The following is a 16798-nucleotide window of genomic DNA, read 5'->3' on the forward strand; positions in this document are numbered from 1 at the left end:
GTTTATAATATATGGCCCACAATGTCTTTCATGTCCTTTGCTCGTAGCACGTCCCTATTACAAAATGCAACAAACTATGCATTAACTGCAACAACACTGCAAAACTCCATAACGCAATAACTTTTCAATGTTTTAAAGCCAGTTCTGATCATAAATCTAATGCTTCAATTCACACCTTTACAATAGATGTTTTTTCATCTGCCTCTAATTTTTCCTAATGAATCTTCTCCTACATATGTGGGAACTTATGGAGACTTACTATCCCCCCCTTTCACAAAACCATAGTACGGTTTTTAGCACCGGTCGCAGCAGTAACAGCTCCAACCCTCATAGAGTTCCTATGAACGTCGGAGCTGTTACTGCCACTGCCAGGGAGGGAAGGGAAAGGAAAGGGGGGAAGGGGAAAACAGGGGCAGAGAATTAGATAGGGTCAGAGGGCCAATTAGGGACAGGAAGGCAGGCAAGGGGGGGGGTGGGGCGAGTAAGGGGAGGCGAGCCGAACTGAGGCGGAAGTTTCAGTTCAGCCTTCGCCATGGGAGTGTCGCGGCATTTTGTTAAATCCCGCACTCTTCCATCCGCAGCCTGATTGCGCTGCCTGCCCATGTGCTTGTCCCAAGATAGCTTTGTTGCAGTATTCCGGGTGAGACCGGAGATGTTGGAGTGGGGAGCATGGGGCAGTTTTGGGTTTGGGCAGCAGCGGACGGGGCCTGCGCACCATCATTGATGGGAGCCGCAGCGGCTGGGCGCACCAGGAAGAAGAGGCCATCCCACTGCTTATTTGCCCGGGACTGGGGTGTTGTGTAAAGCAACTCCGAGCACGAGGCATGCCAGGTAGGCAGGTGAAGTTCTGTCCGGCCAAAGAGTTGCGAGTGCAGAGGACCGCCTGAGAGACTGCCACAGGACCAATCGGTAAAACAGCCCGATGGGGAGGTTGGGCAGGCGGCGATCATTCGGTCACACAAGCCGAGTGTGTTGTTGGCGTCAGGCGGCCCAGGTTTCAAAGAGGTCCCCTGTATGGGAGGACGGAAAAAGGGACGGCTCATACAGGTGGAGCCCTGCATTGGAGTCTGGCGGAATGGCCCGGCCCTTGTGGTCGTTGCGACCCGCACGATAGTTTGAATGGGCCGGTGTGGTGGAACAGGTCGGCACTCATAGTGGCCAGGCATGACTCGCGTGGCAACTGGGGTGCGGCTGAGCAGGAGGATTGTGCGTACCGTGTTCTGGGCTTTTGGGTCGGATGGTCTCCTCCCAGTGCAGCAGCCAAGTGGGCCAGTAGTTTTTTCGCCTCCCCGAGTCAGCGCTGGCTTATCCCCGCCAGACGTTTGCAGGAGCTGCTGTGCGGAGGGTGCAGTGGGGCAGTACGAGCTGCTGGTGACTGTAAAGAAAAGAAATCGCAGTGTGCTGCTGCTCCTCAGTTTTTGGGCGGCATGTGCACGGACAGGCTGGAGCGATTTTGGGCGACCGGCTCACACGCAATCGCGGGTCGAAGAACAGTAGCAGCCATGTCGAGCACCCGCAGAACGGGGTAGGCCCAGTAACCATCCTACCAAGTTGAGCAAGGGGAGCACACAGTCAGAGCGGAGCGGAAGTGAGGGATGCTTGTGTTATTGTAGCTTCCTCCTGGCGAGCTCCAGACTGTTTGGTAGCATGGTTCCCCCCACCTGGGAGAAGTAGCGGCTCCTTATTACAGTGCTTCCCTGTCAGCCCCTCCGCAAATCATTAGGGCTATGTGGGTGGAGAGGCTCGTTGGAGCAGGGCTGGCTGGCTTCAGTGCAGGTAACGGCGGAGGGGTGCCACGTGGTCTTGGCAGGAGCAGTATGGTGCCATTTATTTCTTCTGTGCAGGTAGGCAGTAGAAGGGGCATCCTTTGGGGGTGGCTGATGTTCTTGGGGGGGACCGGTGATCGCTAGTGCGACGTAGGCGATGGAAGAGCAATCGCTGGTGCTAGGACGGTGCTGGGACCGCTTCGCTGCCACTTTGGTGGGGTTTCTGCCATGTGCATGCAAAGAGTTCAGCCATGCTTGGGACAGCCAAGGGTGCCGGCAGTTCCCTGCTGTGGAGATGGATTATACAGTTGCGGGGGAGCAGGCCGCAGTCACCGCAAGTGGTTCCCAGCCTATTCTGGGGTCTGGTTGTTGGTCTGGCTCTTAGCACGTTGGGAACAGGTCAGTGTGTGTTTGCCTTTCTCCCGGGTGGGCAGCGGTATCCCTGGCCTGTTAGTGGGCTGGTGCAAGGCATTTGCCTCTGCGGTAAAACGTCTGCCCTGCCAAGAGAGAGTGGATTCCTGATTTTGGTGGTAAGGTCAGTCACTACAGTAGGGGCAGAGGTTTTGCGGATATAGTTTCAGAGGGTAGGCTATTTGGTTAGGTTTTCTAGGGAGGAGTGGAGACAGTGGGATCTCCTGTAGATAATGGATAGGCCATTTACCTTCTCTCTATGTGTGGTACTTAACCCTGTTCTCTTTGTGAAAGATATGATAGGTGCTATGTTTGTTTAAAATGCTTATTGTCCTCCACTGGTTTGGGGGCTGTGCAGTATGGGTGATAGTACGGGTGTGTCAGCCACGTGTTGGGAGGAGCTAGGTGGTGACTGGGGCTATGTGGTTGGCAATTGCATATGGTACATTCCGGCTGCCATGGGGCTAGAAATTATTTTGGTTTAGAATATTGAGCACAGTTAGATCACATGGCCGTACTGGGTATGCATCACATCTGCCCCGCCAAGCTAGGCAGCCTTAACACAAGCAAGCGAGTCAAAGAGGATAGATCATAATGGGTGTGTGAAGTGGTACGGGACATGTTAGGCACAGTTAATTATCTATTCTTTCATTCAATTTTCTATACTGTCCTCCCAGGGGAGATCAGAACGGTTCCCATGGAATAGTTCAAGTGCTCAGGCATAGTCTCGATCTCTTTGATGTAACTAGGGTCTTAGGGTTACGTCTGTCATCCATGCTGCACTGTTGTGTATGGCTCAGGTGAGTTGATGATGCATACATTAGTATAGAGCAATTTGCCTAATGGGTTTTCAGTGAACTTCTGAGTGATTGTTATGGAAAATGGTTAAGTCACTGGTCTGATTTTCAGGTCAAAACTCAGTCGTATTTTGAATCGTTCTTAACCTTTTGGCAGTTTTGTGGAATCCTTGGTGGATGAGGTTGCAGTAGTCCAGCGAGCTTTAGATTACTGATGATATGGAATCGAGGTATGGTTTTATCGTACGTAGTTTCCTTAGTAGGTAGAGGCAAGTTACTAGGATGTCCGTGTGGGTGTCAAATGCCAATTGCGGATCCAAGATCACTTCTAAGATTTTATGGAAGAGTTAATTAGAAAGTTAATTGGAAAGATTCTCCCTTGAAAGCCGATTGATGGTTCTTTGTATCGGTTCATTGGGATAGCCACAAATATATTTTAGCTTCATGGTTTAGTTTTAGTTTGAAGTTTTGTCCATTGTTCTATTTGATTGATGATGGATGAAATGTAGGTCAAAGTGATATCAGCATATATATGTACGTTTGGAGAATTAGTTCATGGCCTTGTACAGACAGGGTAGGTGATAGTGGGGAGTCGTGGGAGTAGACTTGTTCACTGATCCTTCAAACCAATTTCATGCAGAGAGCATCTAGACAGTTGAGTAGTATGTTGTGGTTTACTAGATCGAATTAGAGGACTAGTTCATGATTCCCAAGACTGAGCACGCGGGTGAGGTAGTCCACAAGGGATGCTATTTCATTGTGGTAATTGATCCGGGTGGCAATATCCGTTAGATATCATTTTGCGCATGGCTGAACTGAACACCCACTGGTCAAGGTGCAGCAAAGGGAGGTGAGGCAAGCCAAAGGACGCACTTTACAACCTTTCTGATGTCTTTGCCACACTCCTCCGTGGCGCTCTTTGCTGGACTGTTTTTCAGGAGGTTGACTTGATTGGGCGAGATGTTAAGTACGGGTTGGGACTTGGAGGTTTTGATCCACTCTTTACATTACATTACATTACATTAGTGATTTCTATTCCGCCAATACCTTGAGGTTCAAGGCGGATTACAAAATAAGTTATCTGGCCATTTCCAGAGAAATTGAAGAGTAGAGAGATTTGCTACAGAGAATTGGAGTTAGTTTGTCTTCAAGGATGTCTTGAATAGGATGGTTTTTATTTCTTTTCTAAACAATTTGTAGTCTGTAGTCGTTATCAGTAAATTGGAGAATTGGTTGTCTAGTTTTGCTGCTTGAATGGCTAGAAGGCCGTCGTACAGTTTTTTTCGTTTGACGTCTTTGATTGGGGGATGAGTGAACGGTTTATGCGTTCTCCTGTGTGTGGTTGAGGTAGTTTGGATTAGGCGGTTGTTTAGGTAGGCTGGGCTGTCTCAGTTTATGGTTTTAAATAGTAGGCAGTAGAATTTGAATTGTACTCTTGCTTGTATTGGGAGCCAGTGAGAATCTAGGTACGCCGCCGTGATGTGGTCGTGTTTCCTCAATGAATAGTTTGTAGGGGAGATAGAGTATGTTGCAGTAGTCTGGAAGACCCAGGACAAGGGATTGGACCAAGAGCTGGAATTGTGTTCTGTCGAAGAATTTTCGAAATTGTCTTAAGTTTCTTATGACCCCAAATGATTTTTGTATTGTTTTGTTGATTTGTGGTTGCATGGTACAGCATCTGTCAGTTGTCATTCCTAGAAGTTTTAGAGTGGGTTGTATAGGGTATGTGATTGAGTTTATTACTAGGTTTGTTGTAGTTGGGGATTTATTATTTTCGAGGAGAATGAATTTTGTCTTGTCTGGGTTCAGTTTCAGTTTGTGATTAGTCATCCATGTTGCAACTGTTTCAAGTGTCTTGTGTAGTGTGTCTGTCATGGAGGACGTTGGTTGGTCAAAAGGAAGGAGAATGGTGATGTCAACAGCATAGCTATAGGAGCTTAAGCCTAATTTGTCCAGGTAGGTGCCGAGGGATGCAATGTAGAGATTGAAGAGGGTTGGGGATAGTGGAGATCCTTGGGATACGTCGCAGGGGTTGGACCATGGTTCTGATTTTTCTTTGTTCAATTTGACTCTGTAGGTTCTGGATTGTAGGAAGCCTTTAAACCATGTGTGAACCTTATCTGTGATCCCTATTGTTTCTAGTATTTGTAGTAGGATGTTGTGGTCCACTAGGTCAAATGCTGCGGTGAGGTCCAGCTGTATAATCAGCATTTTTCTACCTGTGCTGAGGTGTTGTCTAGCTATGTTCAGGAGGAAACCTAGCAGTGTCTCTGTGCTGTAGTTGGTTCTGAAACCCGATTGTGTGGGATGGAGAATGTTGTGGTCTTCTAGGTAAGTGGTGAGGAGTTTGGCTACCAGGCCTTCCATTAGTTTGACATAGAGTGGTATTGAGGCAATGGGTCTGTAGTTGGATGGTTGGTCTGTTGCTCCTTTAGGGTCTTTTAGGATTGGGATGACAACGATTTCGCTGAGGTCTTGCGGGAAAAGGCCATCTGTGAGCATGATTTGTATCCATTGTAAGAGGAGAGTGCAGAATTTGGTACTGGAGGATTTTAATAGGTATGGAGGGCAGTGGTTGAGATCGCAGGTTGCGTGGCTGTATTTTTTGTAGAGTTTGTTAAGGTCAGGCCATTGTATTGTGGGGAAGTGGGACCAGGTTCTGTCTGCCACTGTTGAATCTTTTTCTGTGGGGGACATTGTGATCTCTTCTAGGTGGGTTGGGCTTCCGGAGAGGGTGGACCTAGCTGTTGTGATTTTGTTTTTAAAGTATTCGGCTAAAAGTGTAGCTGAGGGGGGAGGAATTTCATTATTGGCCAGATAAGGATTGGTGTCTGTGAGTTCTTTTAGTATTAGGAATAGTTTTTTTGTGTCTTGGGTTTCTTTGCCTATTAGGTTGGAGTAGTGTGTTTTTCTTTTTTCTTTTAGTTTCTGTTTGTATTGTTGGTTTAGTTTTTTCCAAGCAGTTTTCGTGGGTTCTTGGTTATTCTTTCTTCATTTTCTTTCTAGTCGTCTTTTGAGTAGGAATAATTCGTTATCGAACCATATGTCTGATCGTCTGCTAATTCTGTTTTTTGTTTGTATTGGGGCTAGCTCGTCTAGGGTAGCTGTGCTTATCTTGCACCATTGTGAGACGAAGTCCTTGGGGTTACATTCATGGAGTTCTGCATCTGTTTTAGTCCAGAATTTGGAGGGGTCGATGTAGTTACGAGAGTTGTAGGTTGATCTTTGGGGTTTTGGTTTGGTTTTGTCTTTGGCCCAGTTGAGGTTGAAGGAGTATGTGTAGTGATCTGACCAGAGGGATTTGGACCTCTTTCCATTTGATGTTTGAATCTCTGGCAGTAAGGGCCGTTGAGTCATGAAAGTTGCTATGTCAAGTTGGTGACCTTTTTCATGTGTGATTTGTGGGTCTAATATCTTGTATGTTAGGGCTTTGAGGAATGACAGTAGGTTTTCTACTTGTTTGGAGGATTGGTCTTCGAGATGGAGGTTTAGGTCTCCTAGGATTAGGTTGTAAGTAGCTGTTAGTGTGCACAGGCACTGTCGCACACTGCATTTGGGAATAGGTAGCACACGTCATATTCTCAAGGTTTTCTTCAAATCCATAGAGGATACGTGTTCTATCAGGTAATTTCTGTGGGCTATTTGGACAAACGAGAGTTTTTCCCAATTTCTTCGGTTTGCCAGCTGCTGAGGAGACACGGTGGTAATTGCCTGGCAGGATTCTTATTGATTACCTTTCTCTTTCCTGGAGGTAACTTGAATTCCAGGATTGCGTTCGTTGTATTGACCTAGGACGATTTTCTTCGGTTTGCCAGTTGCTGGGGACTTCAATACAGACTCAGTGGAAATGGCCTGACAGGAGTGCTATACTTATCACTTACCGTTCTCTTTCCCGGAGGTAACTTGATTTTCCAGGGTCATGCTCGTCGTCTGTTTCCTTCGGTTTGCCAGTTGTCAGGGCAGTGGCATACCTAGCATATGTGACACCCAGGGCCCATCATTTTTTGACCCCCCCCAATCTAAATGAAAAATATGATTTTTAGTAACAATCCACATATCGCACAAGAGTGTACCTACGAAAAGACAGCATCTTAAACACTGCAGTGAGCACTAGAACACCAACACATACATTGTAAAACTAAACAAGCCAGATCCTGTACAGTTAATTGATCCTGTACAGTCAATGCTATCAGAAAGCCATGTCCCTTTCTTACACACAGACAGATACACACTCGCCCAATATGGAATAATCACAAAATAAAAATATGTAGGCAAAAGTTAAACTGAACCGCCAAGAAACCAGACTCTGCATACAATGCAACACTACAATACCACAAAAACAGTAATACATGTCCTCTAATACTGTGCAAAATATAAAGACAGTAGATGTAAATTTGAAAAAACTGATACATAACAATCACCACTTTACAAATTAACAAATAAAAATAAAACAAATAATGAGAAATAAGAAAATACCATTTTATTGGACTAATCCCTGTAAGCTCGGTCCCCATCCCCGCAAACCACCTGATTTCATCCACACAAGCCTTGAATTGTTTTATATTGAACTTATTATATTAAAGTATAAAAAGAAACAATATTCTGAACAATTGTCAATTTATAAATCAGCGTCTTCTCCCCATTCTCTCTTCCCCATTTCCCTTCAGCGTCCTTAGCCCACTCTCTCTCCACTTTCTTTCAGCGCACACACATAAAAACAAGCAAGTAATTTTATATCATTTTCATTCTATTCATTCATAGAAATTAAAGTCTAAATAATGCCAGTCACAAAACAAAACGTGATTTTACAAAAATAATTCCCTGCACAGTCAAGCCTGCAAGGATTACTAAATGTCTTTCAGCAGCTCCCTTCCCTCCCCCTTACCTTCGTGGCCAAGTCAAAATGATCTACCAACAATAAAATTTTAAAAACACAAAGCACACTGTACGCAGAGAAAATGTTAATTATCATTTATATTCCGCGGGTTTTCAAAGAGGTCAAGGCAGATGACTTTATGCAATGTCACCTCAGTAACAACTATACAAAAATAGACAAATATACCCCATCCCTTTTTACTAAACCGCAATAGCGTTTTTTAGCGCAGGGAGCTGCGCTGAATGCCCCATGCTGTTCTCAACGCTCATAGGCTCCCTGCGCTAAAAACCGCTATTGCAGTTTAGTAAAAGGGGGCCATAGTACAAAATATAGACAGCATATATAAATTCTCAAAACGGACACATTTTGATCACTAAATTGAAAAGAAAATCATTTTTCCTACCTTTGTTTGGTAATTTCATTAGTCTCTGGTTGTACTTTATTCTTCTGACTGTGCATCCAATATTTCTTCCCTTCTTTCAGACTCCCGTATGCTTCCTCTCCTCCAGACCTCGTTTCCTCCCCCAATTTTTTATTTTTTCATCCTGCCCCCTTCTTTCTTTCTCCCTCCATGCCCCCTTTCTTTCTGTATGTCTGTTTTTCTCTCTCTCTCTTCGTGCCCCATTTCTTTCTTTGTTTCACCCTGCCCCCTTCTTTCTTTCTCTCTCCATGCCCTCTTTCTTTCTCTCTGTCTGTCTTTCTCTCTCTCTCTCTCTCTCTCTCTCCGTGCCCCATTTTTTCTTTTTCTTTGTTTCACCCTGCCCCCTTTCTTTCTGGCTCCCTGTCCCCCCCATTTCTTTCTTTCTCCCTCCCCTCCCCTATGCCACCACCATTGGGAAAATGCTGCCACTGCCACTGAGGAATAGGCTGCTACTGCCGCCATCGGGAACAGGCCGGTTCCGAGTTCACCCTGCTTCTCTTCCCTGCAGGGCCGACCAACTCTTTTCTGCCCGACGTCAATTCTAAAGTCGGAGAGGATGTTCCGGGCCAGCCAGGCAGTGATTGGCTGGCCCAGAACATCCTCTCCGACGTCAGAATTAACGTCGGGCGGCGAGAGTTGGTTGGCCCTGCAAGGAAGAAAAGAAGGGAGAACTCAGCCGGCTTGTTCCCGATGACGGCAGTGAAAGCCTTTTCCCAGCGGCAGCCTATTCCCCGGTGGGTGGCCAGCTGTGCACCCCCTTGGGTCATGCACCCAGGGCGGACCTCCCCCCCCCCTCCCCGCTTCCCCTCCTTGGTACGCCACTATGTCAGGGGCATCAATACACACTCTGGTGCTACATAACACACTCTGGTGCTACATTTATTGATTACCTTTATATTTCCTTGAGGTAACCAGGAGGTAACCTTTCCAGGATCGTCTTCGGTTGCTCAGGACATCAATTGTAGTTGCTTGATCTCGAACCTGGCCATGGAGAGAGGCCCTCATAGAGTGGTTTTCCCTAGGCTCTATCACACGCTATGGTTTTATTATATAATTTCCCCTAATTCCTTTCACCAATTCTTAACAGGAACCATAGACAGGCTGGATGGTTGCAGTTTCACCAATTCTTACCAGGTACCATAGACAGCGTGGTGTCTGACTAGCTGGCTGGATGGTTGCAGTTTCACCAATTCTTACCAGGTACCATAGACAGCGTGGTGTCTGACTAGCGGGTTGGTTGGCTGCTTGAATCGGTTGCCTGAGTCTTGCCCACAGCAGGCGCCTCCTTGCCTAGGCATATGAGACCTTGACCAGGTAGTGGAGCATCTTATAGGTTAGGGGTTCAGGTGATTGGGGGGGCAATCATATGGGGGGGGGGGTGGCTATAGAGTAAGTACAGGGGCTGCAGCCCTATGTCCAGTAGGGAACCCAAGATAAGCAAGGTTTCACTATCTTGGGTTGTGGCAGAAAAATCCTAGTGGGGTCATAGGCACATCATACTGATAAGAATGAATACTACATTACATTTGTTGATAGTAAAGAAGTGGCATCATATAGCCTTGCATTCAGAAGCTTGTCTCCCTGCTTGGACAGCGGGGAGGCCATGTGGCATGACTTCAACAATCAACAGGTGAATGGCCCTTTCCTTGAATGGGATGGGGAGAAGGCGGGGCAGCTTGAACGGCTCTCCCAGGAGAACAACGGTAGCCCACAACACATGGATGAGTTGATGGCTATAAGAACTGAGATGCAGTAATGAAGATGTGCTATGGTATATATAAACTGTTCATGGTGAATGAATATGATGATATGCATTGGTATCTAAATTTGTTTGTAGTTAACGTTTTGGTATGTTGGTATTTGCTGTTTGTACATGTTTGTATTAGGGCATTTACGGCTGCGGCCATTAATGAAATCCACATTTCTGTCGACAAGCAGCGAGTCTATGTAATCCTTGCAGGGTTAGCGAGAGTTTGGTGGTGGGCAACAAGTGCCGAGTGCCAATTTTGAGGATAAGCGCACCACCCCATAAGGGGGCAGCAGCGACAAAATGGCCGAGGCCATTGCCCAGGGATGAAAGGGAAAGGAAAGAGGGGAAGGGGAAAACAGGGGCAGAGAATAGATAGGGTCAGAGGGCCAATTAGGGACAGGAAGGCAGGCAAGGGGGCGGGGCGAGTAAGGGGAGGCAAGCCGAACTGAGGCGGAAGTTTCAGTTTGGTCTTCGCCATGGGAGCGTTGTGGTGTTTCCCTCCCTCCCTCCGAAGGGGAAACCAGTCGCAGCCATAGATGCAACAGCGACGGAAAAATCCTAGTGGGGTCATAGGCACATCATACTGATAAGAATGAATACTACGTTACATTTGTTGATAGCAAAGAAGTGGCAACATATAGCCTTGCACTCAGAGGCTTGCCTCCCTGCTTGGATGGCATAACTTCAACAACCAACAGGTGAATGGCCCTTTCCTTGAACGGGATGGGGAGAAGGCGGGACAGCTTGAACGGCTCTCCCAGGAGAACAATGACAGCCCACAACACACAGATGAGTTGATGGTTATAAGAACTGAGATGCAGTAATGATGATGTGCTATGGTATATATAAACTGTTCATGGTGAATGAATCTGATGATATGCATTGATATCTAAATTTGTTTGTGGTTAACGTTTTGGTATGTTGGTATTTGCTGTTTGTAGATGTTTGTATTAGGGCATCTACGGCTGTGGCCATTAATAAAATCCACATTTCTGTCGACAAGCAGTGAGTCTATGTAATCCTTGCAGGGTTAGCGAGAGTTAGGTGGAGGGCAACAAGTGCCGAGTGTCAATTTTGTGGTTTTGTAAAAGGGGAGAGGGTATAGTATTATTATTATTATTTTGGGTAGGATTTTTTTTTTCCTTTTCCTGATTTTTCTTTTGTGTATAACTCCATGTCATTTTGTCATATGTGGTTGTAAAATAAAATAAACAAGGATGTCTCTGTATAAGAACAATGCTCAGTATAACTGTTGAACTGCTTACATCTATTGTAAAGAAGTGATTACAAAAGCAAAACATCCCTCAGAGTAAACATTCCTCAGCTGATCAAACTGCTGTTTAGTCATATATTCCTCAAAGCCCCCAACCCTTCCTACAGAAACTGTTACCTCTGTGCATTAGTATCAACACAGAAAGAAGCAGGTATGATCCACAGATCATAGCAGAAAAAGAAGAAACTGGAACATAGAAGATGAGGAGGAACACACTTTTAATAAAATAGCCCTGAAAAATAAATCTTTGTTCCATTCTCAGCTGAATCATGTCTGTCTCCTTCTCTCCATGGTATTCTTGACATGTTCAGAACAAAGAACTTAAGATCTTCAGAGTTGATTGAACAGAAGTGCATATTCAACTAGGGATTTTTCTAGGTGTTTCTTTATCATACTTTGCTATTCAATATGTCTAACACAGAGGGTTCTTTTGGATTTACCAATATGCATCAAACCACAGGGGTAAGATCCTACATAAATGACTCATTTCAACTACTGAAGAAATGTCTCAAATATGAGTGGCAGTACGCAGAGGGAGTTATCTTCAAATAGTTAGCCTGGATTTCATTTGAGGCCCACAAAATGATCGTCAGCCTTTTGTTTTTTCAGTATGCAATAATAATTTATTCTTATATACCGCCAAACCATCAGTTCAAGGCGGTTCACAACAAGAAGAAATTGTACGAACAGTAAATTACATACATGAGCATATCAAATATTTCTCAAAATGGCAATTAAGTCACATATTTATCAAACAGGTACGTTTTAAGAATTTTTTCTGAATATATAGTAAGACTGAGCTTGGGGAATAAGAGCATTCCAACATGAATTCATTGTACTAGCCTGGAACATAAACCAGTAGGTTTTTTGTGTATTCTTATTTGAATTATAAAATTCAAAGTGATTTTCCACACTGATATTTGTTACTGGCTACTTTTCTGTAAAGTCCTTACCTGCTACAAGTGAAAGTTGATGCTTGGGTGGTAGAGTGCGGGTTCACTTTTTCTTTCGCCGGTTAATATTGTTTTGGTACATAGTGGTTTTCATTAATGGAATGAGGGTTTTTTCATTTTTTGTGTGTTTTCCCTCCATTCCCTAATTCATCAGTATTGTGGGTTTCAAATACGAGTGATACATAGAAACCTACTATGTTAGCATACAGTCAATATGGACACTGCTCTGTCTGCTCAGTCAATGTCACTATTGATGATCTCGGGGCTCAAGGGTCTCTCGTACGAAGAGAGACTGAACAAATTGCAGCTCTACACTCTCGAGGAACGTAGGGAGAGGGGAGACATGATCGAAACATTTAAGTACCTCACGGGACGTGTCGAAGTGGAAGATGATATTTTCTTTCTCAAGGGACCCTCGGCCACAAGAGGGCACCCGCTCAAACTCAGGGGCGGAAAATTTCATGGTGACACCAGAAAGTATTTCTTCACAGAGAGAGTGGTTGATCATTGGAACAAGCTTCCAGTACAGGTGATCGAGGCAGACAGCGTGCCAGACTTTAAGAATAAATGGGATACCCATGTGGGATCCCTACGAGGGTCAAGATAAGGAAATTGGGTCATTAGGGCATAGACAGGGGATGGGTAAGCAGAGTGGGCAGACTTGATGGGCTGTAGCCCTTTTCTGCCATCATCTTCTATGTTTCTATTAAAAATATAATACATCCAACCACAGGGAAGCTGTATTACTCAAAACATACCCCCTCTTTTACAAAACTGCCCTATGCTTTTTAGCACGCGCTAAATATCGCGCGTAAAACGCTAACGCATGCATGTTATCCTGAGGACGCATTAGCGGTTAGCACATGCATTGATTCAGCGTGCACTAAATCCGCGCTAAAACACTTGGCACGCCTTTGTAAAAGAGGCCCATAAGCATGATTCTATTCAGAATTGAGCAAAGATTAATTTTTCAGGGATATTTTATTAAAGTGTGCTCTACCTTATCTTCAGAGATCCATTCTCTTCATTTACTACCTCTGTGCATTGCCAAAGCCAGGAACATACACTGAGTATATAATTTAAAAGCATTTATCAAGTTAGCAGCCAAATCTCTTTACAGGCCATCTTGGTAATATTTGAATAGGTCAGATTATCTTTCCTTATTGGCTAGCTTGTCATCAACATTAGGTTTTACATTTTGCTATGTAAATCTCCTGAATTTAACAATCAGTTTTTGATCTAGAAATGATATAGTGCAATACCTTGTGAAAGTCAATAAGGTCTGCTAGAGTTACATGTCTGTTCAGATCAACCCCCAGGAAGCTGTAGAAATCACTAGATGCATCCACAAGAAAGTGTTTGAAGCCATACTGCTGCCGATAAGATAAGGTGTACCCCCAAATTTTCTCACTGACACGGACCAGGAATGCACCCTCGGACTTGTTCATGAGTAAAGTTTCTGCTGCCTGCCGGCTAATAATACCTGAAAGAAGCAAAAATAAAAATAAAAAAATGAGAGAGACAGTTTCAGCCGTTATTTGTATTAAATATCTGTACAAAGGTTGTCCAGAAAAACCTAAAGTTGGAAAAAAAATATGCAAATTGAAATTTTTCCCATGAATTTGATTGTGCTTGATCAGAAAATAATTTGTTTTAATTTCTTTTAAAGCCCATCTAGGATCATTCAAAGCCACTGATTACATAAAATCTCTATTTTTCTTAAAATTTGCTATTATTTTTGCTTAATGAAGTAAATTTCTCAGTATAATAGCTTTAACTTTTACATTATCACACTCAGCAATGATATATTGATAAAAAGATATTTGATGTAAAACTTCTAACAGTATTTTAATAAATGAGCCTTAAATATCTGCACTGTATTGTGAAATATAATAAAAATTTAACATACTTCGCTAATAGCTAAACACACTTTGGTGTAGTCATCTACCAAACATAGAAACTTTTTTATTAAATTTCTTTATTCATTTTTTCATATTACAGAAAAATACATATAATCTTATAAACACACACTTGATTTTCCTTCATGAATACTTTAAGTACAATATATCATACTAGTTGTTTAGCCCGTTACATTAACGGGTGCTAGCAGCCCTTCTCCCTTATTTTTACCTCCTCCCTGTCCAGCAACACCTCTCCCCCTTTCCCTGCTCCCCCCATATAGCAGTAGCCCTTCTCCTTTTATCTCCCCCTGTCCAGCAGCACCCCTCCCATTCCCTCCTCCCCCTGTCCAGCAGTAGCTCTTCTCCTTTATGTCCTGCTCCCCCTCTGTCCAGCAGTAGCCCCAGGAAAAGAGTGAGGATCACAGGACCAAAGCTTTTACTGACATCCAAGTAGGGGAAATCCACTCTCCCCACCTCCTTGCTCCTGCTGCACTTCCTCCTTGGCTATACACACGCGCGCGCACACACTTACATACAGCTCTCCGGCTCCTCGCGCCCCTCCTCCACATTCCACTTCTTCGGCGGGGGCCAACGTTTTCTTTATTTTGTTTTCTTTTCACGTGTTCCTCCTTCATGGAAAAACAGCACTACCGGCCAACTTAGTCCCTTGCCGCCCCCTTCCCGCGCCGCACAACCACCTTTCCTTCCTTCCCTCCATCAGGTGCAGTGAATCCACCAATGTTAAAAGGAGCCACGTCGAAATCGGAGGCCTGCCACTGCCGTAGCACTTTCCCCTCTGCCTTGGCAGAGAGGAACATGTTACGGTGGCGGCAGGGCTCCAATTTCAAAGCAGCTCCTTTTAACATAGGCGGAGTTGAACTGACCTGATGGAGGAAGGGAAGGAACGGTGGGGCAAATTTCGGCAACAGCAGGAATTGTTTGGCGGGTCAAGCACCGTGAAACTTTGTTTCTTTAGGCAGCCCCGGGGGGGGGGGAGGAGGGGGTTGAATCGTCGATGTGCAGGCCGCTGAGACGGGAGTGAGCAGTTCGGCTTCCCCTATCTGGGGAAACCGGGGAAATCGCCGTGCCGAACTCAGCTGCGCGTCGGTAGTGAGTTTTTCGACTTCCCCTATCTGGGGAAACCGCCGTGCCGAACTCAGCTGCGCGTGGGGCCGTAGTAAGCGCGGGGCATGCTGCAGTCTTGGCGGCCACGGACATACGGATCATGGAAGCACGCTGATAAGACTGCGCATGCGCCGCCTACGGTTTTATTATATAGATTTATATTCATATTTTTATAATGTTTTAGATAATATGTAAATAATTTAATATGTATGACAAATATAAATAAAATAAAAAAGCCTCCCCCCCAAGGCCTCCGTTCCTATTTCAGAAAATCTAACCTAATACTTCAAAATGCATTAATTAATTCATATATATTGTGAGGTAAATAAAATAATACCCACCCAGATCCCCACTTAACAAATCTCTTATTATGGGAAAATGTTATTAATCATTACAAAAATCTGCTAATGGTCTCCAGATCTTCAGAAATTTACCAAAGTAACCTTTTTGTGTTGCTATTGTGCGCTCCATTTTATATATATGGCATACCGAATTCCACCAAAAGTTAGCTTTAAGATTGGCTAAAGCTCTCCCTTTCATTATAGGTATGTATCAAACAGGATTCGATTTCAAACATAGAAACTTGATGGCAGATAAAAGCCAAATGGCGCATCCAGGCTGCCAATCCACAGCATCCACTATCTCCTCTTCTCCCTAAGAGAGCCCACATGTCTGTCCTATGGTTTCATGAACTCAGACATAGGGCTCCTTTTAGTAAGCTGTGATAGCGGTTTTAGCGTGCGCAGAATTGCCGCGTGTGCTAAACCCGCGCTACACAGCTAGAACTAATGCCAGCTCAATGTTGGCGTTAGCATCTAGCACGCATGGCAATTCTGTGTGCGCTAAGCGTGCACTAAAAACGCTATCACAGCTTAATAAAAGGATCCCATAGTCTTTGTTTCCACCATCTCTACTGGAAGACTATTCCGTGCATCTATCACCCTTTCTGTAAAAAAATATTTCTTTATATTACTCCTGATCCTATCAACTCTTAACTTCATCCTAAGATCTTTCATTCTGGAGCTTCAAATTTCAAGTTTTAATAAAATTTGATGGATCGCTTAATTTTAATACAAAGCGATGAACAAATCTAAAAACATGTAGTACATTTCTCAGTACGGGGAGACGACATTATTAACATAAGTCAGACAATGAAACAAAGCAGATCCAAAAGGAAAATGGGGGAGGAACTACAATATTTGACAGTAAAGAAGATGAATAGGGGTGAAACAATAGGGGGGGGAAGACCACTTGTAGGTCTTGTAAAAATTAAAATAGCAATAAAATTCCAAAAGAAAAATTAGCAATTAAAAGCATCTTTAAAAAGAAAGCATTTCAATTTGCTTTTGAATCTGTCTATAAGACATTCTTCCCTTATATATAAGGGGAGGGAATTCTACAGTTGTGGAGCAACAACAGAGAAAATGTATTGCCTACTGGATTTCAAAGAAGGGATTACCAGCAAGTGTTGGCTATCAGATCTAAGTGATCGGACAGGAGTATAAGGTATTAAAACTCGCTCAAT

General features: G+C 44.2%; 1 protein-coding gene across 1 annotated transcript in view; it reads right to left on the bottom strand.

The window, feature by feature from the left end:
* SH2D4B (SH2 domain containing 4B) overlaps nt 1–16798 on the bottom strand; it is a 155498-nt gene that overhangs the window by 8696 nt on the left and 130004 nt on the right. Inside the window, exon 10 of the mRNA XM_033942958.1 lies at nt 13510–13730. Coding sequence (XP_033798849.1) covers nt 13510–13730 — 221 coding nt within the window. The remainder of the gene's footprint in view (nt 1–13509; nt 13731–16798) is intronic.

This window comes from Geotrypetes seraphini, chromosome 4 (assembly GCF_902459505.1).
Source record: "Geotrypetes seraphini chromosome 4, aGeoSer1.1, whole genome shotgun sequence".
Taxonomy (NCBI): Eukaryota; Metazoa; Chordata; class Amphibia; order Gymnophiona; family Dermophiidae; genus Geotrypetes; species Geotrypetes seraphini.